The 26,025-nt window shown below is 39.3% G+C and overlaps 1 protein-coding gene across 2 annotated transcripts in view; it reads right to left on the bottom strand.

The window, feature by feature from the left end:
* TPK1 (thiamin pyrophosphokinase 1) overlaps positions 1-26,025 on the bottom strand; it is a 467,722-nt gene that overhangs the window by 206,390 nt on the left and 235,307 nt on the right. Inside the window, exon 7 of one of the 2 annotated variants that reach the window (XM_075211273.1) lies at positions 16,041-16,187. The exons of the other annotated variant lie outside the window; for it this stretch is intronic. Coding sequence (XP_075067374.1) covers positions 16,041-16,187 — 147 coding nt within the window. The remainder of the gene's footprint in view (positions 1-16,040; positions 16,188-26,025) is intronic. 2 annotated transcript variants of the gene reach the window in all.

The raw sequence follows: 26,025 nt of genomic DNA, 5'->3' as shown, positions 1-26,025 counted from the left end.
ATTAGTGGAAATGCTTGTTATTGAATGTTATTGAGGTTAATAATAGCCTAGGAGTGAAAATAAGCCCAAAAACTTGATTTTTAAACTTTTTATGTTTTTTTCAAAAAAAATCCGAATCCAATACCTTAAATCCGAACCGAGACCTTTCGTCAAGTGTTTTGCGAGACAAATCCGAACCTCAAAAATAACGAAAATCCGGATCCAAAACACAAAACACGAGACCTCAAAAGTCGCCGGTGCACATCCCTAATAATGAGGCTTTTGCGTAGTCGTGAAGGATCTTATGAAGGCCAAAGATATTGGGATAGTTACAAAACCCATGATATTGTATGTGAATAAACACACTTTTTTTTTTTTTTTGCTAAGAAACCAACAGTTCCTTAGCAATCGCAAATATGGGGGGTGATAGTGCATAGTTAATGAAACCAGACAAGGGTGAAATCATTCTTATCTGGTTTCATTAACTATGTTAAAACAAGATGAAACAAACACATTACTAAATGCTCACACTGAAAGGCCCTTGTACAAAGTAGTAATCATCTGCAAAAACCATTTGTTTAAAACTCTTGTAATAAAGCCTTAGTGAAGTCTGTCAAATACTTTTTTGCACCCAGAAAAAGTGGGATCAGGAGGGTTAGACTTAGCTATATGGGAAGCTACAAGATTGGAAATTCTTCTACTGTTATCTGGGGCTTGCCTACCCTTCATGAATCCGATCTGATTCAGAATGACTAGACTAACAAAATCCTCATATAACAATGTCATTAGAATAGGAATTGGATTTTCTTGGAATGCAATCTAAAAAATATTAGTATCTGGGCTGGGAATCTGCCCTTAGTGATTGTTTTTGTGGCCATTTTCACTTCCGCTGCCATCCAAGAAGTAGAGAGAGACGCTACCGTTTCATGGTTTATAGTACGTCATTTTACCAGAAAGTTTATGGAGTCTACTATGGGCTGATATAAAAAGGGATCTCTTTTTTAACTATATCATTTTAATGGGGTTGATACTTCCGTCCCGTGTTTTTTTAAGGATTTTCTTTTTTCTGTCCATTGCTGTTTTTACTTAGTTTAAGAACTAAAAATCTGCCTGCTTTGCTACATAGTGTATAAAAATTTTGATTAAGACTCAAAATTTTGTATTTGAGACAAGATCTGGAGATTTACAAGTAACTTGTATTGTTGTGGTGGGATCTATTTTCTAAATCTGTCAGTTTGTCTGATCACAGTGACTTCATCCTGGAGGGCTTCATGTGCTATCCATCTCCAGCAAAAGTGGGGAGTCAATGGGCTCGGAAGCATTATGAGGAGATGGAACTGGATTATTACCCACTATTTGGGAGTCTGTCCTGACTTTTGGTTGACTGTCCTCTCTTGAGTTTGAGCGTGGCCTGAAGAAATGTATTTGATGTACCGCTTCACTAGCTTTCATTTTTTTGGACCATTTTCTTAACAAAATTATATTTGAAGATTCCCGGAAGCTTCCTTTCTGTTATCAGGTTGAAGTGCGGAGCTGTATAGTTAGCAGTGAATAGAAGAACAGTGCACTAAGATAAGGTAAGTGGCTGATTATGGGCTTTCAATGGAAGGTAGTGAGTAGGTCATGGTGAAGATCCATTAGGATATGTCAGTTGGAAGCTATCAGCTTTGATTCAGGGTGCTATCAAGGTAAGGACTCAGCTGGATCATGTCCTAATGTGGGATTGCTTAGCTGTGGAGGCTGTATTAATTAGGTCTCTGGTGCATGAAATACTCCTATTGCAGATGTAGTGTGGTGACCTGGCCTCAGCTGTTCTGGTGTCAGGTGTAGGCTAATTATCAGCTAGGGACTATGACCTCTTCATAGAGACTGTCTGGCTTGGTAGACCACACACTACGTTACCTGTGTCAGCAGATGAAAGGAATGGATCTCTAAAGTGATGATAAGCGCTTCCAAAATTGACAATGAAAGGCCTTTGTCTGCACCATGCGTTAGTGATCAGCAGGCCTCCAGGTCAGTATCAGATCTGACACAGCAGGGTGATAAAATATGCAGTATATACAACAGAAACATGTTGTGAGTCTCAACCAGAGGTAGGAACCTACATTATCTGTGTTTCAGGACCCAGTCCTGGAATTTATTAGTTGGCGGCTTGATGCATAATGCTAACCTGCTTGTGAGGGCAGCCAATATGGTGGCCATTGTATGAATAATGCAGACCTCAAGTATTGAGACTAGCACCTAAGACACCCTGCAATGTTCAGGTAAGTTTCCTGCACTGGTAGATGGAAGGGTCTGTGTCTGCTATGCACGGACAAATGCTTCCAGGTTTGACAAAGGAGGGTATGAGGGCTCTGTTGGCACCCTCCGATAGCCATCGGATAGTCATCTGCCCTTTGGGCTAGTAGCAGGCACAAACACTCCATGAGAATCTCTGTATATACAACCTAACCAGATGTGTTTCAGTCAGAGGTAGGGGCCTACACCCCAGGTTTTCTAACATTTCTGGTAAGGGGAGTACTTGAAAATCACAATTAATGTGGATTACTCAGCAGAGTTCATATAAAAAGTGGTCACCATGTTAGGCTGTTAAGCCATGCACCCCTAGTCTACAGTATTTTTCAATGCCAGTGTAGGTAATATTTTCCTTGAAACTAGTGTTTTTTTGGGCAATACTGGCATATCATTAAAAAATCACCTTTATTCTAGTTATTAGTAGAACAGCTGTTTTTTTTCTCCATTGGTCTCGACACTAGTACTGATATCAAACAAGACTGAACTGTGCTGTCCGAAGGAACGGTCATGAGCAACCTGATTTACTTCAGGGGCCGTATGGTGCGGTCCTCTAATCCTGAATCTCAGTCATAAATTAAAAAAATACATTACATTTAATGAAAGAAAGGGAAACCTAAGTCTAATAAAATAACGCCAGGCATTTTAAACAAGTTTTACAAACTATAACAAACACAACTGACAGTAAAGCAGGAAAGAGCAGGTGAAGGCTCTTTCAGTATTGCTTTTGTAGTACTAAAAAAAGATAAACTATACTATTTGTGATGTGCATTGTTTTGTGGGGGTTGTAGAAGGAAACTGTTAGAATCTAAATGTACCAATATGCTTTTATGTTACAGCAGTTTAATCTTTATAACCTGTAGTTGAGTGCTCACATAAAAAACTGCATTTCATACACAAAGTTGAGTTCCAAAACTAGGCATTTATGAAATAAAAGAAGTACTGCAAAATAATATGTTCTGAATTATTTATTACATAAACTGTAAAGTTTGGTGCTTTACATTTAAAGGTATCTATCTAGCTATCAAATAAATTGTATTTATTATCAAATCAATATTGTGATATGAAAACGGTAATGGGTGAAGGTCATAAATCTATAATGCAACCATAGATTAATTCATAATTAATATTTAATCTGGTATAAAAAAGTGGAATGCCGACAGGCCTTCATAAGAAGAAGGGATGAGGTTAATGGAGACTGGGGAAGGGATCTTTGGAGTAAATCAGAAAAGGGGGAAGGGGAGTATCCAGAGGACAAGAGGCAAAGGGTAAGAGGATGTTAAAATGGTTTGTTTATGGCTTCCATGTTTGCAAATCTCTTTGGAGATGTTACGGATGATACTGGTCATAAATTCCATCAGGTACAACCATCTGATACATCAGGATTTATTTTTTACGCAGCGTTGAAAGTACTTAGTACTAGTGATACAGGAGTTTGTATGTATTTTCTTTCATTTTCACTTATTTTCTCATATTTCAGTCTTTGTCATCAATGATTTCACTCATATCAGACACCCAGGCTTATTCGTGTGTCAGTCTTTCAGTGATGTCCCAAGTTTTATTAGCTCACTGTCTAATTTCGAGACTAAGCCCTTCTTGGAGGCTTGTCACATGCAGAAGTTCTTAAGGGTTGTGTCACACGCCGGTCCCATAGTTAGGTGCCGGCGTTGTGACTTTCCCTTTAAGAACCATGATACTGCTTGCTTCTGCCTCAGAGACATTACTTTCACAGGTGTTCCTGGCTACTGTGATCTGGACCTCCTCCTGAACCTCATTGGTCCTGGAGCACTATATTAACCTCCCAAGGTTATGGGCTCATTGCCTATTCTTCGTGTTACTCTGGTTGCATTTGGATCTGGCTGTATACCTCTCCTTCCGTGTGTCCATTACCTGCTCGCTGGACTGAACTCCTCACTGCTGTTCACCTGCAAGCTGCAATCTCCTCACTGCTGTTCACCTGCAAGCTGCAATCTCCTCACTGCTGTTCACCTGCAAGCTGCAATCTCCTCACTGCTGTTCACCTGCAAGCTGCAATCTCCTCACTGCTGTTCACCTGCAAGCTGCAATCTCCTCACTGCTGTTCACCTGCAAGCTGCAATCTCCTCACTGCTGTTCACCTGCAAGCTGCAAACTCCTCACTGCTGTTCACCTGCAAACTGGAACTCCTCTCCGCTATTCATCTGCACGCTGAACGAGTATCGTGAGTTGTTGCTAAAACTGTGCCTAATCTATTGGTTCACCTTTACGTCTGGCTGGCTAAGATCACTGCATCTCGCTGTAAGAGCTACTATCAAGTTACTTGTCACCTGTAGTTCCACGTCTGACACGAGTTATCCCTACTCTGCTGTTACCTGTTTACTGGACTGTTATTGTGAACTACTTGTTGTGCCGGCGGCTAGTACTTGGGCTCAAGTTACGTGTCTCTGTTCATTTGCTTCATACTACAGCGAACTTACCATTGCAGTTACAACAAATCCTGCTACCTGTAGTTCCACGCATGGTTCAGATACTACTCACGTCTCTGCTACTTCTAGGCAACATTCTACTGCACGTGTCAGTGTTCATCCAAGTTTCATGCTTAACGCTTGCTGTTCTACTTAATAAGAATCACAGTGTTTCCAGTACCACCTGCTATGTTGAGTCATCTCTACTCTCGGATCAGCTAAGTTCTATATACTACTCTGTTTGGACTGTAAGCTGTACCAGTGATTCACATTCATCTGCTGTGTGTTTCTCTATTGGATCCTAGTGTTCTTGTTTATCATCACTGCGTTGAACTGTATACATCTCATCTCATGCTGTTGCCAAGGGTTACAGACTATGAAGTAGCATATGTGATTGATGTCTGCATTACAACGAATTGCCGTGTATTCATCTTTGCTAATATATATATCTAATTCCTTCCATTCCTGTTGTACCAACATTCAATATAATACGTTGCAGCACTACTACTTTCTCCTGTGTTATTATTGATGCTAGTAAGCCGTGAACTTATCCTAAGAATATTATTGTGTTCTGTCTCCACCATCCTCTATAGTAGAGGCAAGGGATCTGCAAAACACCCTCAGAGCCGTGACAGGTAGTGAGTGGACGGTTGTTTAGATGACCTTTGATTGTGCTGTAAAATGTCTAATTTGGTCATATTGATAGAAATTTTTGTTTGGAATATCAAGTTGGGATTGTAAGACCAAGAGAGCTAGGAATGATTACTCACGTCTTGCATTCAGATATTTAATGTCTAATAGGATAAAAGTTAACTTCCTGGTTTGAATTGCAGGATATTGAATATTAGAATTAAAGGAGAGGCAGATGAGGCTACAGAAATGGTTTTATTACATTGATCCAAAATAGGTAGCAAGAGTGTGACTATAGGATGACCTAATAGTGATCATGGCTGTCTTTCCCCCTGGGCACACTGGGCAGTTGCCTGGGGGCTACACGAGCATAGGGGCCCCATAGGGAGGGGCCAATAGAAAAAAAATCTATTTACCCATGTGTCAAGGCACAGCTGTACAGAATGTTTTTTAATGTTTCAACAGTGATTTTTGTTGCAGGTACCAATAAATATAAACTTAATTTTATTGATAATTTACATTTTTATTCCTGTGAGTGGTTGTGTAGGTAAGGGCCCAAGTGTACTGCTTTGTCCGGGGAGCACATAATGTTGTTAAGATGGCACTGATAGTGATTGCGGGTGTAGAAGTCGTGGAAGCTAAATAAGGGAGGATGGTTTCACCACTTAACACATTGAGAGATTTGCACAGCCTCATAATAGGTTTTGTAGTAAGGGATGGCCAAGCCTCCAGCCTACGCTGCGCATGTTAAAATGCACAAATTATCTCTACGGTACTTTTTTACCCATATGAATGTTGGGGTACTGTTCCCGAGCAACAGTCTTGTCTCATGCCATTAGCGATACTAAACTGGGAGGAGGTCAAACCGTTAACATGGAGTATGATATAAAGTCAAATTTTCCAAAGAAGCCCATATCATTCAAAACTCGAATGATCACGTTATTTAAGTCTTTCACTGCATTACACAATAAAATTAAGGTACAGCATTTCTGCTTGTCAATGGAATGCATAGATCTTACCTAATTTGAGAACTGCATGAAATCTCATTCTGTCTTTGGGATCACTATTATATTGCCTAACATTGTTATTGAATAGAAGGCTGTCCTCTCTAGAATTGATTAATTAGGTTGATTGGGTGTGGCTCCACTAACTCTGAATATCCTTTGTAATACTGTAGTGTCAGACCATTAGGTTGAGGAAAGGTTTTAACTCACTTCCAACATGATATTTCCACAATATTTGCATTCAGAACATAGAGATTATCCCGCCAGAGTTTCTGCAACCAGACTAAGGAGAACTATGCATCAATATTGTAATGTAACATTTCTGCCAAGAGTGGATCCCTGGGCAAATTAATGCTTCATAAGAATCTCTGAATTCCTTGATGATCATGGAGTAATAGGTCACACCAAGGCCCTCCTCCCTAACTTGATCTTCCCAAACAGATTGAGGGCATCATCAGCTTTGTCAAAAAACGTGCTGGAATGTCTTTTAGGGAGCTGGCAACCCTACAAAACAGTAGTGCATTTAGCTGACCTTTAGTAGTATTAATCTCTGAGTCGACACAATGAGGGAGACAATTTATGTTTTGCTAAAAGAGAAGGAACTGACCAGAGAGAGATGCGATAACTTGCTCCACTAGCTTCCTAGCTGCAGTTACAATGCTAATATATTTGACTCTTAGGGTGGAATTCAATTCCCCCCGAAGTACCGCCGCGTTATAGATATTACCGTTATTACGGTAATATTAACCCAGCTTTCTGCTCACAGCTCAGGTAGTTGCGAGTAAAAAGCTGGCATTGGAACTACCATAATTACGGTAATTACATGCACTATAACCGTAATAACAGTTATAGTTTTAGCGTGGCGGTACTTCGGGGGGAATTGAATTCCCCCCTTATGGTTGCCTTATAGACCCCCAAAATGACACCTACCCATAATTCATCCGAGGCTCTCAGGATGAAGCAATCAGGGGTTGCTTCTTTTACCTCCATATATAGATAATGATTTAGTAAGCGTGAGACTTCCAGACATTATCTGTAGGAATAAGTAAACTGTTTAATGACATCAAGAAGAATGTATACACCCGCGTGGTCTGTCCATGAAACAGAATTAATGCCTACTTCGGAAACTGAATTTGTCAGCAATTGGAATGAAGATATATTTTATGGATGAAAGCTTAGTAATAAAAAAAATATCTGATGCAATCTGCATTTTTCAGAATTACTGTAATTAACGAATACAGTACAAATACAGAACATAAAATCTTATTCAGCAAAACTGATAGAAATCTAAACAAAATATAAGATCCGTGCTCAAGAAAAAAAAAAGAACATTTGATTTTTTTTTTTTTTTTTTTTTATTCTACCTCAAAAAATGATTAATTAATTATTAATGGTCCTTAACAGGTTACTAAAATTCTTATGCCAATATCATAAAGAAGTTACTTTCTAGTGACATTTAGAGTTGCCATAGTGTTTTTCTCTAAAGAGATGAATAGGATGCCGTATTTTCTTTAGTTCCTGTTTGTTGCATGGTAAAACACATGACTAGACTGTTACATAACTTGCAAAAGGTGATACAAGCCCATTTGCATTGTGATCTCTTTAGGTGTCTCTCTCTCGTGCACCCCCTAACCCCCTGCACCCTCTCATTCCACTGGCCTGCCCTGTGCTTCTTCCACAGTGGGAAGCGGGGAGCTTCTTCTTGGGAAGCCGCAGCTTCAGAGGTAAGAAGTTGCCGGCTGTTGTCCCCTCATGTTAGCGGACACCATCACTTATTGTGGGGCTGCTGCAGTGACAATAAAAACACTGAATGAACGTAAATGCAATGTTTTAGGGACCTCGTACAACCTGGTGTCCTAGGAACCGTCTAGGTTTGCCAAGAGTTAACGCCGGCCTTAAGTGATATGACAAAGCATCTGTAATAGGTACAGGTCATAAATCCTGAGTTTCATTCAGTTCAAGCACAGAAAGCACCTGCATGGCGCAGCCCTTATTAGTACAATAAGTTATGAAATATTTTGCAAAATGTACCAATAAGTATCTTGCAACTGGTAATTAGAACTAGAAATCACTGTCCAGACTTCAATAAAAAACTATTAAACTAATACAATAACCTACAGATTATACTATTAAAAGAAGAACTATCAGGTTCTGGAATACATAAACATGAAGGCAAATAGTACTTGTAGGAAAAAACAATAGGAGGAAAAAGGTGGTTAAACCTTTATGTAAAATAATTTTTACAATAAAATACTTTATTGTGAAATATTACACATACCTGCAAGATGTGTATAAACAACGGATAGAACAAAGGTGAAGGAAATTTCCAAGTGCACAAAACGTATATAAATTGTAAGAAAGCTACATGTCAGGTCATTGACTGATGCTCCTAAGTGATAAATTAGAAATAATAATTAACTACAATCAGGGGCGCACGGAGGATTTGTCAGGGGGGGGGGGGGTTTCCTCCACCCCCGTAAAAAAATAAATAAATCTAGAGACCTGCGGCAGCGCCGTTTCGGCTGCACTGTAGTATACAGCAGCCGTGGCGCTGTCAAAGAAGAGTCCGCGGCGGTGCTGTATACAATACAGCACCGCTGCGGACGCTTCTTAGACAGCGCTGCGGCTGCTGTATACTACAGTAGGGCACTTTTTAGCGGAGGGGGAGGGGTTTCTGGAGACCCAGAAACCCCCCCTGCGTGCGCCACTGACAATCTAAAGCCACTGTGATTCGGGCAGAAAATTTGGTCACTTTAGATTGAACTAGCAACAAATTGCTGTGTATGTTGGTTATGACAACTAATTTCAGTTAACACTGAACAAGAGATGTTGATCAGTACTAAGGGAACATGCGGCTTGACAGACTGAAGAGCCAGAGTCTTTAATACAAACAAAATCCCTGCCAGTAGCCACATCTGAAGACTGTTACTATATTACCTACTGTGTGGATTAAGATTTGTCATCCCAGTCTATTGAGTATGACATTGAACACTATAAATTCTTAAACCTATTCTGCTGGTGCCAATTTCTTCACATTTCCGACAGTGTAGTATTTTAATGGCTTTGAATTCTGCACTAGAACTGTGAACACTGAACTGTTGCATCTAATTACCCACATCTCCAACTTCTCTCATAACTTTAAGACAATGCTCTCTTGAGATCTTATATAAGTCAAAAGGCCGAGACTTATTTTCTATGGCATTGCTGTGCTTAAGACAATATATGAATCAACCAATGTACACTGAACATTTCTGCAAAGCAAGTCTGCCTAGTTGTCAGTCACTGACAACTAGTTAGAGTGTTTAGTTATATAACCACTTTACCACTAACATAGCAACCTGCTGCAGATGAGTAAAATAAACTATGGTGGTTATATTTAGTTAAGTAAAGTTCATGCATATTATTATTTTTGTGAAATAGTGGCTTTAACTTTAATGTGATTTTTGGCAAAAATAAAATGTGAGGATCTGTCTGTACTGGGTTGTGTCTCTGGAGCAGAACTGGTGACTAGGTGAAAAAATGTGGATGGCTTGATTAGGTTCCTTTGCATGGAAGAGAAAGGACTGGTACAGATGGTGGCTGATGTGAATTCAGGAGACTAGAGAATATGAATGGCACTGTAGACTGGCAAGTAGTCAAAAATATTCTATTATTAGCAAGATGGTGATCAGACCGGAGTGCTGGACCGAACTGGACCCGGAGTGCTGGACCGAACTGGACCCACAGTGCTGGAACTGACTGGAACCGCAATGCTGGAACCGGAATGCTGGACCGAACTAGAACTGCAATCCTGAACCGGACTGGAACAGGAATGCTGAACTGGAATGCTGGACCAGACTGGAACAGGAATGCAGACTGCATTGTCTAGGCAGAAAAAAAACTGAGTAGACTGCAGACTGCTGGAAACCAGGTTGGCGTATGAGGTATGAACATTGCACCGGAACCGGGTGAGAGCTCCAGGAAGTGCTTTTATAGTAACTGTTATCACCTGATTGGAGGCTGTGGTTAACTGAGCTGAAGCAGCACTCTGACTGGCTGAGAGAGATCAGGTGACTGGATCCAAGATGGTGGCACCTAGGCATTGGTTTTGGAGGGAACTCTGGAGTGGAGACAGACTCGGCAGCGTCCTGCAGAGAGATCTGAGACCAGCAAAGCCTGCGGACTGCTGGAAAAGCCGTGAAAGATAGAGGAGGGTTAAGTAACAGGACCTGAGAGTCAGGTGCATGGCAATTGAGGTTTTCAATGGCAGTCATCTAACCTTTTTACAAGTAATTTTTTGTAAGTTCAGTCTTCAGGTGAGGAAAACGAGAAACATTGAAATGACTTAAAATTTTAATATTTGAAACTTCTGTTTCAATTCTAAATTTAAAAGACCTACAGATAGGGGGACTGTGTAATCATTGACAAATACCCCTAACTACTTAGATAATCATCTACGTAGGGTGACATGGCTAGACTCACCAGGCACAATTGCAGTGCATGCTCAATTGTGTTTTGTTCTTATTTGTTCTTAAGGCCTTTCAGCTGACACATGGTCTCATTATAGATAAATGTTGTCATTGCCTAGAATATTTAGATGTTTTTTTTAATGCCTTAGCTAGTAAGAAGTGGTACCCCCTTCAGAAAGAGAGGGGAATTGAATATGTGAAAGGTAAGTATAGGAACTGTCAATTATAACTAGGCTTACCTATCCTCTTTCCATGTACAACATCTAGGGTTAAAGATCAAAAGATAATCAAAATTAAAAGCTACTTTGCCAACTTAGCCCCTAGAAACAACAAAATGTGCGGGCGCTAATCAACCTTGGACAATGAAATCAAGCTGCAGCTGTTCTGTGCAGGTTCTGGGTCCTGCTAAAGCATATACATGTAAAAAAAGGGATACAGAAATAGCGCAAAGCTTGAGATCTTATATAAAACTATTTAATAGCTAATTTATAGCTTGTTAGTACATGAATAAAAATTGAGACTGCAATATAATCTTGTAAAAGGACCAGAAATAACAATATTATTGACACAATCCTCAATTAGAGTGCCAATTATATAATGGAAAATATCGAATCAAATAAAAATATGATCCAGCACAATATGATATAGTGGTAGAATGCCAGTTAATCAAGCTGGCTATGGTGACCGTCCGCACAATAAAATGTGCATAACCACTTGTAATTGTAAATGCAAGGTATGTGAGAAAAGATAAACACTAGTACCATAGTTGTAAATGGCTAGTTCATAGCTATCTCACTAATATGATAGTCCGCACAATTTGAAGTGCATATCCGTATAGATTTGTATAACAGGTATATGTAGAAGAGCAACTTGCTCAATGTTAGGTTTAAGAAAATGTTCCAACCTGTAAATAACTCCGATGTAATCCTGCTAGAATCCGCCCACAGGCACTTAGTTCCATATGATGAAAAGGAGGAAGAGTGAAAAAATCAAACCCCGGGTTCCACTAATATACAAACTGCATTCTACATGCATGCCTAATGGAAACAACACCATACTCCCCAAACAAATTAATACAACATAATATTATAATAAATATAAAAACACAGTTTACACCAAGGTTACCATTCTATAAAGAGAAAGACTAAAGCTGAGAATAGATAACAAATATTCCCCAGCTAAAATGTTGATCGCCTAACACTATAGCTATATAAATATGAAAAGTGTATTCAGACAGATATAAATATATATATGACCAAAAATCAATCATATCTAACTAATGCAGGGTTATAAATTATTGAGTTCAATACTCTCATTCAGACCGAGAGGAGACAGAGTTTTAAGCTTGTAAATCCAAAACGCCTCACGTTTACAGAGTAAATTATATCTATCTCCCCCTCTTTTGGTCCTAAATACTTGTTCAATCACTCTGACTTTAAGGCCAGAAAGAATTCCAACCTGGCAGGTGTTAACATGCACCGACAAACTGTGGGTCTTGACTTTATTCAAAATGTTGCGTCTATGTTCCAAAAAATGCACATTTAATGATCTAATAGTGCGTCCAACGTATTGGACGCCACAGGCACAATTTACTACATAAATCACAAAATTCGATTGACAATCAAAAACTTTCTTGATGGGGAATCTCTCCCCCGATGTATAGAAGAGAAATTCATTGATACAATGATCTGCAAAGCCACAAGTAATGCATTTAAGTTTGCCGCATTTGTAAAAGTCATTTAGTCTACTTAACCATCTATCTGCAAATTGAACAGATTTGGATGTAGAATCTGGCACAGTAGGATTTCTAAAGAAACTTGGAGCAAGCTTCTCTTTAAGATTTTTTGCTCTCCTAAACACCACATTGTTAGTAGTCCTAATACCATGACCTATAAATTTGTCTGATTCTAATAAAGAAAGATTTTTATTTATAGCTTGCTTAATAGCATCTGCTGCTGAATTGAACTGAGTGACAAAGGATAAAGACTTATCTTTCTTAGTGTGTCTTGAAGTCTGGGCAAATAAATGGGACCTATCAATCTCACTGACTTCCAGAAGTGCCTTATTCAGAATGGAATTAGGGTATCCTTGCTCTTGAAAAGCCTTAAACAGCTTATGTGAGTGGAGATCGTAATCCTCCGGTTCCGAGCAATTTCTTTAAATCCGTAAGAACTGGCCTCTGGGAATGTTGTCCTGCCAGGGTTTGTGGTGACTACTGTTATAGTGCAAAATATTTAACGTGTCGACTTCCTTCGAATAATTTTCAGATACTATCCTATTGTCTGACAATTTCAATGTTACATCTAAAAAATTGAAAGTGGATGAATGGTAATTAGTAGTGAACTTTAAGCCAAAAGTATTTGAATTGAGATGAGACAGAAATAATGACATAGTAGATAAATCCCCATTCCAAATAAAAAAAAGATCATCAATGTAACGGCCATTGAGGACCCCTAGAAGGCATCAAATAATTGTATTATTAGCATTTAGAAAATTTTAATAATTGCAATCAATACAATTGTGATGCCAGCACAGCTGTGCATGCGCCTGGATAGGAGAAAAACTACATATCCCAGCAAGCTCCGCTGCTGTTGGGGAGATGTCAGAAGAGGAGATAAGCCAGCCCAGTTAATATGGCTGCTGAAAGGAAGAGAAAAAGGTGCCAAAACAGTGGGGCAGAGCCAGAGCATGTGAGGCGAAAGCTGAGAGAGACGGGTGAGAAGACAGAGAAGTTGAGGAAGGAAGACACAGAGTTTTTGAGAGGAAAGGAAGTAAAGAGAGACATCAGCAAAGTAGATAGATAAATATACTGTGAAGAGAGACTGAACAGGAGCCTGAAGATGCATTTTGGAACAGAATGGAAAACTGCAGCCACTGAAAGAGAGTTCAAACAAAGAGCTTTGGAGTGGAGGAATTCCACAGAAGTATAGTTGGTTATTATACACATTTGCTGGTGGACTGAGATACTAATGTTAGAGTAAAGATATTAGGGATTGTGTTGGGAGTCCTGAAGATGTGGATTTGTATGCCTTTTTGGTAGTGCTGGACTGAGGAATCTTTTGCAAGGAGAATAGAGATTAGGGATAGGAGGTGGTTAGGTTTGAGAGACTGAGATTGACCTACTTCAAGTGACATAGGTGTTTGCTAAGTGAACAAATTGCTACTGCTGTCAGAAGTTGTAGGACTACAGGAAAAATAAAGCAACTAAACAGAGAGAAGCAAGTTTGCAACTAACCATATTGGAGAATACAATTCAGCCTATGAGGAGCAGCCATTTTGAGATTACAGACAAAGTTGTGCTATTTGTTATGGAAATGTGTAGTTGCATTTATTCAAGTGTCAAGTGATTTATCATGTTACATCCTGTGTGTGATTACACATCATTTATACAAGTGACTGTGTTTAAATTCAAGTTGCTCATCTGTATAGAGTGAGAGTGTTCAAGTGTGCTATTGTTTCTAGGGAAGAGTGATAACTGGATCACTACGGATGTAATAGGTTTCCATTCAAAGGTACCTGTGATAAGTACTGTTTACAACTCAAGGATTATCTGCTTAGTTTAGGCATATGCATAGACTGTGAATGATCACAGGCCACCAGTGTGATCCAAGAAAATAACTATAAAATGGGCATTAACATGTTTAAAGTGTTTGGGTGTGGTACGGTGTGATGAGAACTGTGTAAAATAATGTAAAATGATTGCATAACCTGTGTAAAAAGTTAAACTGCTAAGGGAAGTACTGCTGTAGGTAAAGCGTATTACACTCAAGCCATGTTCTTGCTATCCCTATTGAAATACACTATAACTCAGGGTAAAGGCTAAGACTTAGGCCCAAGGTAAAGTACTTGTTATGCAATCAAACCAGCTAGAGTAATTTGATTGCCAGGGGTACTTAGCTTATAGGGGAGACGTGAAGGGTAGTAGTGCGGGTAGGGTACGGAATAATGATGCTGATTATTCCGACAAGACTTACCCCAACATTTTCACACTGAAGGGCTCCTTTTCGGCGAGGCTCCAGGACGACTGATGTGCCAAGCGACTGGAAGCAATCACACTGAATGAAGAAGCTGGCGCGACTTGATGACGTCTCTGCCAACCGTGACGCTGTTATCAGTGCTGTTAAGGGGGTAATGTAAGTTTGTGGTCATGGACAATGCACTTTACAAAGCGTTGTACATTGTCCATACTAACATTACCCCCTTAACAGCACCGATAACAGCGTCCCGGTTGGCAGTGACGTCATCAAGCCGCGGTGGCTTCTTCATTCATCGCGTTTGCTTCCGGTCGCTTGGCGCATCAGTCGTTCTGGAGCCTCGTCGGGAAGGAGCCCTTTGGTGTGAAGACGTTGGGGTAAATCTTGTCGGGGTAGTCAGCATCGATATGCTGACTACCACCAAGTAGTGCAATGGATATTATCAGAATTACTATGCAACCTGTTAGGTTTCTAACACTCAAGTAATTGTTGTCTTTATTATTGTACGTTGAATTGTTTGATGCTCTGTCATTATTTCATGTTAAAAGTACATTTTTGTTGTAAAACGCAGAAAAGTGGTTGCTGCCCATCCTAATCAATAAATGTGCCAGGGTGGCTTCTACGCCATTCTTGTGTCCCTTAATACAGTGTCCCGTAATACAATAGAGTGTACAGTAATTATCATGTTTGTAGTCATAGTTATAGCGGTGGACAAGAGGTCCCCCAAGTCTCCCCTTGGTGTTAGCAGTCCTGGGGGTAAATGTATCATCCTCCGATTTTTGCAAGTCGCTGGAATTCTGTGACTTTGTAGTGAAAATTTAAAGCGGGGATGACTTGCAAAACCAAACTTGCCTTTACAAGCAATCGCCACTGCAAAGTCGCTAATTTCCGGCGACTTGCAGAAATCGGAGAATGATACATTTACCTCCTGAACACTCCCCAGAAGAGAAGCCACGTGTCAAGCTTTGGGTGGAGACAGTGTTCTGTATAACAGAGTAGAAAGGAAATACTACACTGACGCCATTTACATACACCAATTCCCAGAGTAGCCTGGAAAAATGGTGTTATTACAAACTATTCTGTTATAGTATCATTACTGCTCTCAGGATAACATTGCACAGCATGCTGGCTATATATTATAACTAGAATACTTAGAATTTACGTGGCAGGGAAAAGACACAAATGACATATAGACTCATCACAGCCCTACTGCATGCCAAATACACTTACACCAATGACTGTCAGGCTAGTTGTCAGTTTTGTACTTACAGGCTGCAGAAGATAGATAAGAGATGTATCTTGAATCACTATTACTGGCATAGATGTGATATTGACAGCATGATAAAGTGTCTCCACTGAAGCCATAGTCTGGTCAAAGCGTCCCCCAAGTCCACCAAGCACCACAATGACATCCACCTTAATAAGGAGTATAAAACAATGTAAGATCTACAAAAAATTATATACAAAATATCTGAAAAAACATGTATTATATCTTGAAACCTATATGGTATACTTATTATTATTATTAAGGCAAGTTTACATATACAACACATATATGCTATGCATGTCATAAATAAAGACAGATATAGAAGAAAAAAATATTTCATATCATAAGATGTTAGTATATATGTTACTAGTAACTTGTAAAGTGTTGCATGCTTTAAGTCAGGCCTGTCCAACCTGTGGCCCTCCAGGTGTTGTGAAACTACAAGCCCCAGCATGCTTTGCCAATAGACAACCTGTTGATAGCTGGAAGGGCATGCTGGGACTTGTAGTTTCACAACATCTGGAGGGCCACAGGTTGGACAGGCCTGCTTTAAGTTATTTCCAGTAGAAGAGGAGAGAGGAGACTATCACTAGTGGAAAGAAAACAAAACACTGCATTCCAACTTCTTTTACAGTGACACAATGATCTATATTCTTTGTCCCTTTCAGACAACCCATGTTATCATAAATTATTTTTATACGTAAAAGTGACTGCCTGCAGAAGTGCCTATTGTATTCCAAAGTTCAGCACATCAAAAATCCACAATTATTTTTATTGTTATTTTTTTAGATTAAATTACAAATCATACAAGTTCCTGTATAAAAAGATTTTTTCATTTTTATCATCAATTTTTATTGAGAAAGGTTTCTAAACATTAAAGGTACAGAAAAAAAAAAAAAGGTGGGCAGAGGATGAGTGACAAATAGCGGGGAGTACACAAGGGAGAAAAAACCCAAATTGAAACAGATTGTAGCAGTTAAACAAGATGTACACATCTTTGTATTATAAAAAATTAAACCAGTAACAAGCGTAAAACAGATTTATTATTAAGTTTGAGGAGGTATAATTAGACTAAATGGTACAGAGTTAGAAACAGTATTAGATCAGATGACGTTGAGTCCTTTCTTGGTAACATTCTTGCATGGAGACCATTTCATAATAGGCGAGAAAGTTGGAAGTCGAGTAGGGTTTATCTGAAGTTTCCATAAGAAAACTAAACTGAATTTTAGATGTTATTTTATGTAAGGTTGAAGGTAAAGGTTTTTCCCAATTTTGATCTACAGCTACTTTGGTTGCAATGTATATGTGGCCCGATGCGTATCTAGAATGTTTAGGGATTTATGGTGTGTATTTTGGGAGTTGTCGGGCAGATTAACTGGTAGAGCCTCGGATTTAGTGGCATTGAGTTTGTACAGGGAGGCTTTAGTGTATTGATCCAAAATACGATAAAGAGCCACTAATGAGGTCACCGGGTAAGTAACAAACAGAAGGACATCATTCACAAACAAAGAAAGCTTGTGTAAAAATTCCTTACATGCAACACCTGGAAAGTATGGGGAGGAGCGATTTTTTATGTCTAAGGTTTCAATGGCAAGTACAAAATTAAAGGAGAGAGAGGGCAACCCTACTGAGTACCATTTGAAATTTGGAATAAATTATACAAAGTTCTTGTGCAGTTTGGTTAATTAACAAACAACTCAGCTAATAAGAAAAAAATAAAATTTCACATTTGAACAGGTACAATACATGTTTTAGCTTATTAGGATTTCCTTTACCCTCCATCCCAAATAGCCATTTCCACAGCTCCTAAACAATATGCAAAGGAAATTGTATAGAGTATAGCGTGTTAGATATGATATAACAGCACAGGCAGTGTCCCTGTGTATAAGTCCATCAACCTATAGTCTGAACAAAGCATTTCTGATATCTAGCTGACTGGGAAGCCAATCACAAATGGTCTATAAACTTCCAAAATGTGATGCCTAAGCAATTATCCACTTCCTCTACAGTATACAACAAACAAAATGCTAGATAGAGATAATATTAAACACCTTGTGTTTTTCTTGTTCACCTTAGTGCAGCGGCAGGCAACAGGTAGGCCACCAAGCCTTCACTTGTGGTCCCCCAGCTGCTATTGATCTTATCAGAATGGGGGTAGCCAACTTCTGCGCCACATGAATTCCCCTGCCCAGTGCACGCATGTCACACACCACACTCGGAAGAGGAGAGAGTGCAGAGTGTTCTCCCTGATTCCTCTGTGAGGACCCTTTGAAGGCCATACACCTCTTTCATGTTGCCTCTCATTGCCCTAGTGTTTAAGTGCTAAACTAGCTACATTTCACCCTACACCATACTTGCCAACCTTTCCTTTCTCCCAGAGGGGAGGACAGGTGGCAAGTGGGGGAAGGGACATAGTGATGCCATTGTCACCATAACCACGCTGCCCATCACAAATTGTGGCATAAAGGGTCATGATCTTATCTTGATGTACTCTGATCGCAAAGGTAAAGATAAAGACTTACCATTGTTTAATTGAGATGTCTGGGAATTTCAAAGTACAGCAATGATTACAGTGTACTTAAGTATATTTTTGACCATGGCTTTCCAAGTTTTTACATGAAGATAACCGCATACACCGTATGTTATACTAATTAAGCAGAGCAGAGTCGACACTGTACAACATCTCAGCTCCGGGGGTACACTGTTCCTTTAACTATCCAAATCTTCATGGCTTCAAGTTTGCTTAAATTTCCCATCCACTTTATTCCTGTCCGATCCACGCCTACCCTCACATCAGCAGTTATTGTCTTTCAAAGCACTGAAACACCACACTCGTCTCTTGAAACATCCTTTACTGCTGTTATCATTTTAATACTCTGTACAGATTATTCTATCCACTTCCTCTCAAGAACATCTTTTGAAGAATGAATACAGTAAGTCCTCTAACACCAGACAAACACACTTAAATTTGTGCCATACAGTAGAGTCAATAGAGTAGAGATGAGCATAACAGTAGCAGGATTTCTACAACCAAATCCGGAAAGAGGCAAATATCTTGAAAATTTCCCTCAGTTTCAAAGAAGATGGAGCCACAAAAAAGTCTTGGACAGTTTCATATTGCTTATGGGCTATTCGATCAGTCCTCTGTACTGTTAAGGCCACTTACAAGCCATCAAGTACAACTTTACTTGTTTTGATTTCTAAGGAAATGTTTGTGCAGTTTTTTCATATTACATCTTTAGACTTTCCTTTCAATTGCTGTTAGGATTAACTTAAACACACAGGTTTAATACATTTACTGTACTGCTGCTAATAAAGTAAAGGGATCTCTAAAGAAGCTTTTCCCAGGTGAAGCACAATAGTGTTTCACAGTGTGCAATATTATAGGTATAGAACCTTCTGTAATAATAGTGGTTATACTGGTAATTCCTGTTATTGTTATAATAGGGCCGGCTAACATTATTACTAGAATTAAACTGAGGGGATTTTATTATTGTATTCTTTCTCAGCTACACAGAAAATGCCATATTTTGCAAATTATATTTGTGGCTTAAAAGAGAATCTATACATAAATAAAAAAAATGTACATTCATTGATAAGTCATTGTGGACAGCTTAAATCTATAGTACAACTGAAGCATTGATTTTAGTTTTATATTGTAGATAACAAAATTACATTTACAGCATCACACCTTAAAGTGAATGAATAATAAAAAATATTTTTAGACGTCAAGCGGCATATTCAAACAGGTCCGTGATCGCTGTAACGCGCAGAGTGAATATGCCCATAAGGGGCGTATTCAATTAGGTCTCAGGATCGCAGTACTGCGCTGGAACGGGCCTCAAAAGTAATCCGCGGCACCACAATAAGGCTGATTTTCCTTCGCACCTCATAGGACTGCAAGGGAAAATCTGCATTATTGCAGAACTGTATTACCTTCGGTAATTCGCACTCTGCGTGTCACTGTGATCATGGACCTAACTGAATATTTCCCTAAGAATCTTTTAAATAACTATATAATTTTGTCAGTAATAAAACTGCCCTACCGCAAAGGGAGGGGGCAGAGCTCATAGCTCCACTCCCTCTCTTGAACCTGGTGGTTACTCTGTGCAGCCATTTATCCCGGGGCTCCATGGTTAGACTTACAGGCCCAACTAAAAACCTGTGTGATATTTTAAGGGAGGGGGGGGGGGTGGTGGGAGTGGGAGGACCAATGAGAAGCCACACTCATGGACAGCCATTTTGAATTGGTGAACCAAAATGTTCACCACTTTATGTGGTAATCCAGCTGTAAAGTGATTCATTCAAGAATTGTGTGTGTTGTACTGAAAATTGGCTTGTAGCAGATTCTACCACTATCATTATACAATCCTTGTCTCTTGACAGGTGCATGTATTCAATGTAAACCAAATACAAACAAAATAAAGAGGTAACCAGTGGTTGAAGTGGAAATTTAGAAGTGGCGCTATGAAAAATGTAAGTAAATGGAATTTAATAGTTTTTCAATTAAAGCAGCAGGAAAAGTGGCGGTAAGGCATACCACCGTATACCAGCCTAATTGGACCGTTGGAGGTAAACAGCAGTTAGCAACATGCATAGGTAACAAACCTCTACTGAAATGTTAGTGATTCAAATTACTTTATGACCAACAAGACACAAGGCAAAACAATACGGATAGTTGATACATACACACAGCAAATCAAATGCCTTTCGAATTAACTCTATGAAATCCCAGCAGGGCATTGTCGAAAGGATTTGGAAGGATCATTAGCTGTTCTGTAGAAGTATCTGGGTAACAATGTATTATATCTGTGGGGGTCATTAACTAAACATTTTAGGAGCATTTTTCCCGTTGTTATATTATTATTATTATTATCTTTTATTTGTTAGGCGCCACAAGGTATCCGTAGCGCCGTACACAGTACAAACAGTGGACTATACAGGGTGAAACAGTACAGAACAATAAACAAAAATACCAATACTTCAAAACTGAAGTTATACTGAAGATTTTAATAACAAATGTTTCATTCAACAACTTTTGCTTTCTCTAAGAACTTTATTAGTTAAATTGCAGTGGTGAGTAAAAATGGTCTATTAATATTTACATTCATTAACAAGGCTTGTGATTTTTTTGAAACGGAATGCTACAACACTCTTAAGGAATTATTATTTTCAGTTTCTAAAAGCCATGCCACACATCCAATTTAATTACAAATGCATTAAAACATTTTTAGAAATGCGTTGTAATAAAACCCATTAATCCATATTTATCTAAGTGCAAACACCTATAAAACAAATCCAATTTAATCATTAATGATTATTGAGATTACACTGGAAAACCAATAGTAAAATACAAAATAAAAATGGCACAATTTCTTGAAGACTAATTGTTATAGGATAAAAGGAACAAAGCATTATATAAATAATATTTCTATTATGAAACAAAAATGATAATCATTATATTAAATATAAAAGTGCTTGTTATATAAAAGCAAACATATTTTAGTTTTCTTTTGACAATTGAACCACTTTAAGTTACAGCTTCAATGGGAACTAAAACACATGAAAGCACTAAACATATAACATATAAACATATAACTTATAAACATATAAACACTACACATTGCTTTTCTTCAGTCGGAGAAAGACATTAGTAGACGTTATTTTTTTAGAAAAATCATAAAGCTATGATGATGTGTGTGCTGCCAGCTTACATACAATGTAAGAAAACTGAGAGGGCTTTCAAAAGAGTGATTAAAATCGTTCGTGGCTAGCTGTTAACATTGAAATACAGTGGTCTATCGGTTTGATTCTTTTCATGCAAAGGAAAAAGAAAAATATTTAATCAGATCTAACTAAAAACAAATGATCTGACAAAAGCAATGATAGAGCAGAATGGTTTTTTTAAAAAAAATACAGTAAAATATAACCCCTGTGAACAGACAAAAGTACAATGAGTGGTCAGGAAAACAGAACTGTGGAATTCTATAACCCTTTCTTGCAATAACAGTGAAAGGAAAAAAAAAAACAAAGAACATGCCTGCTTCTTGACAATTTGTGTAAAATGTCCTGTTGGGATCCTCAGTGCTATGTCATATTACATTTTAATATATGACTAATGAATCATGTCTAAATGAAAGTCTACATTGCCTCCAAAGGAATAATGGATGGGTGTCCTGATGGGTAAAAGCAGAAAAACAGGTTGTCATTCTAGTTTAAATTATTATACTGAAAAGAACTCAACATATGTTTTGTGTTGTTCTTCCTGATCATTTGAGTAATGCAATAGAAGAAAGTATGTTAGAATATGTGATTTATATTAACCTTCTACCAACCTGTAACTTAATCCTTGATATCTAAGACCTATACAGGGTAAATAATCATCATCATCACCATTTATTTATATAGCGCCACTAATTCCGCAGCGCTGTACAGAGAACTCATTCACATCAGTCCCTGCCCCATTGGAGCTTACAGTCTAAATTCCCTAACACACACACACACGGACGGACAGACAGACTAGGGTCAATTTGTTAGTAGCCAATTAACCTACCAGTATGTTTTTGGAATGTGGGAGGAAACCGGAGCACCCGGAGAAAACCCACGCAAACACGGGGAGAACATACAAACTCCACACAGATAAGGCCATGGTCAGGAATTAAACTCATGACCCCAGTGATGTAAGGCAGAAGTGCTAACCACTTAGCCACCGTGCTGCCCAGTAGTAGAATAATGCTGTCCACTTATTCATTGGCAAGGATCCATGTTACTATTACAGGTGTTGCCTGAGTCCCTCAAAAAAAAATCATGCCCTCATATGTACAAACATCTGGTCACTGCACTCTTATAGGTTGTTTGCACAATAGCCGCTGAACGTGGATTCGAAATTGGCCTGTGCCGACATGCTGATGGTGTATGGTGGGGGGCAGCCTAAAGTGTCTCTATGTATATGGGCAACTGTTTGCAAGTGCAATTTTTTACTTTATTATTTTAGTGTAAACAAACAATTCTTGAGCTACTGAAACCATTCTCTTTTTCTGTGTTCATGCAGCGCACCTCAACTTCTTGATTACACAATAGTCACTGCTTATTGTTATTTGTATTTTTTCAAATAATGGACTGCAAAGAGAGTGGCATAGTGGTCTCATTCTTCTAGCTCCCGTGTGCACCTCTGCAAATTGCAATCTATTGGAACCCCTAAACTAACTAGCAGACTCCTGAGGCCCACCCACCACCAACTCTGCCCTGATCCCAACACTCCCCTCTAGGCACCTCACAGGGTTCACGGGGCTCTGTCTGCAAGATCAAGCTGAGAGATAAACCCGTGAGTCACAGCCGAACATACCATGCAGAGTACAGCTTGCCATGTAGAAGGACCCCCTCAAACTGCAGTACTGCAAGATCACTGGATCAAGCGTATCTGACCGGCTGATACTAAGTGCAGGTCCCACTGCTATTCACCAGATGACTGTAGCAAGCGAGGAAGGCTCATCAGAGCTATTGTTGCAGATTGGCGAATTCCTCCACAGCGTGATTAATTCAGCTGGGATTTACGAAAACTTGGGACCATCAAATATTTTAAAAGAAATCACATTCCTACTTGGTGTCTCCACCACAGCTAGGGTAGCAGCTTATTCACACTGCCTTCCGGGAAACCAACTGCATTTAAAAACCACAGGGTACATCAATACCCTTCATCTTCGCTCTAAGAGGTAGTGCACTGTGGGAAATAATTATTGACAAGAGCTGCCAGACAACTATCTTCTCAGCTTAAGAAGGCCATATACAAAAATGGTACTTTGCACTCCAAGATCCCCAGATTGCTCAATGCAAAAGCCTAGAGCAACCATTGAAAGATGCATGTGTTGGCAAGAATAGCAGATTAAATCTCAAGGCCCAGTTGATTCTACACATCACTAGCACTACACAACTCCGTATCTGCCTCTAAGTGAAGACTTGCTGCTTGTCACGTACAATCTGCGCCTTTCTCTTCGAAGCCCTCCTGCAAATCGGTACTCCATGCATCCCTCCTATATAAAAACCTCCAGTAAAATCAGCTCCCAACAGTCAATCAGGGGGAAGGATCTCTACTACCATGTTACTATTCATTTTGTGAATGAACCTTTCTAAGTCGCCTTTTTCTGACACACTTTCCTGCCTAAAAGAATACAAAGCATTGGTATACCTTCCCAGATTTTCTCCCATTCTCCCTATTACCAAAAGCAAAAATGCTGAAAAGCAAAACATCGCATACCAAGGGTATTCTCCAGAACTACCTTAACAAAAACTCCTTCGCTGCCAAGCAAAAAAAACAAGACTTTCCTCGACTGCAGACTTCATTGATGAATCAGCACCTGGCAATAAGTGAGAGTTCCTCTCCTTGATGCAAATAATGAAAGACTTATGCTCATCAATCCACGCTGAGATCCAACATGCCCTCTCCACTCTTAAGCTGGGTACACACTACAAAAATTGCGACCAACTTTTTATGCCGAACGATTTTACATGGTCCGATCGCTTGGTCCATGGACTGCATACACACTAGCCTTATTTAGGACGATAAAGGGAAGAGCGGACGTCCCTTTAGCGACTTTTTCAGCCATGTTGTCGTGAGCAATGACTGTAATTTCGCACTCACTGTTGTGGATCGGTCGGAAGTTTATACACACTACACAGCGGAAACGAGATTGGAACGAAAATATTAAACGGTACGACCAACCAAATGAGGCGATAATCGTCCATTTGGGCAGACTTTCGACCATCGTGTCACTGCACACACTGACCTGAATTCTGAACGAACGGTGGTATGTTGGCTGTTTGAGCCAATTATTGGACGAAAACAGTGTAGTGTGTACCCAGATTAAGATAGATCTGAGGTGAACGCTCTGGACATCCGCACAGACAAAATAGGATGGAGAAGGGAGGATATTATACCAGACCATCACGGAACAAGATATGTCACAGTTCCAACAGGAACTTAATGCTATTCATGACTGACAAGAAGAGAAAAGGACAATCAGGCAGGGAGAAACAATCTTAGGATAAAGGGAATTCTTGAATCTATAGAACTAGCTCACATGGACCTGTATTTCAGAAAACTGTTCTCCCAATTTGCCCCAGAAATTCCTGAAGAACAGCTTCTCCTGGATTTAACCCACAGGGCATTCAAACCTCCCAACCTATGGACAAAATTCTACAACTTATTTTCTTTACAGCTAAATAATCTATCTTACAGGCATCAAGGAAACAAAAAACATTGAAGTATGAGGCTACCACCCTCCGGATCTTCCGAGAACTTTTCCCCCACCACCCAGAATATTTGAAAAGAGCTCCAATCAGTAACTAACAACAAAGGTAGGTCACATCGTTAGGCTTTTCTCTTCCTTATTTCTCTGGCACACAACAACTTTTGACTAGGTCTCTGGGAGAGGCTCAAAACCTTCATAGGATTGGTCTTGGTCCAAGAAATCCTCCTAAGCCTGATCAACCCAGTAACACTACTCTGTCCTTTCACACTGAAGACATAGAAACTTCTTGAAAGGTAATGGTCTACAGTGACATAACTATAAAAGCTACTCTGAGTATATTGTCAAAATACCTCATAAACCTGTGACTGTCTGCATTGAATACTCCACTGCAGACTACTTGCCCTGACTGCCGTGATGCACACACTGCCTTAGGCGGTCTGCCTGCAAACTAGTTCCTAATCTTAACTAGAGTCTTGGGTGAGTCTATTGTACTAAGATGAAGTATGTCTTGAAACTTTGAAACATATGATGACCAGTCCCCTTAATTAGTTTATGCTTACAGGCTGCTCCACTAAAGGCAATTAACCTCAATAACTATAATACACAAACTTATTTCTAATCTTTCTTAGAGTCATGCACTGCTTTTGAGTAGTAATAAGAAGTATGAAGGCACTGTCTCAGATACACCTATACTCTCTGTTTTGCAAAGTGCTTGTTATTCTGCTAGTTAGCACTTCTT

Source organism: Mixophyes fleayi, chromosome 5 (genome assembly GCF_038048845.1).
Source record: "Mixophyes fleayi isolate aMixFle1 chromosome 5, aMixFle1.hap1, whole genome shotgun sequence".
Classification (NCBI taxonomy): Eukaryota; Metazoa; Chordata; class Amphibia; order Anura; family Limnodynastidae; genus Mixophyes; species Mixophyes fleayi.
The sequence above is the reverse complement of the archived record's forward strand: the minus strand, read 5'-3'. Positions and strand labels throughout refer to the sequence as shown.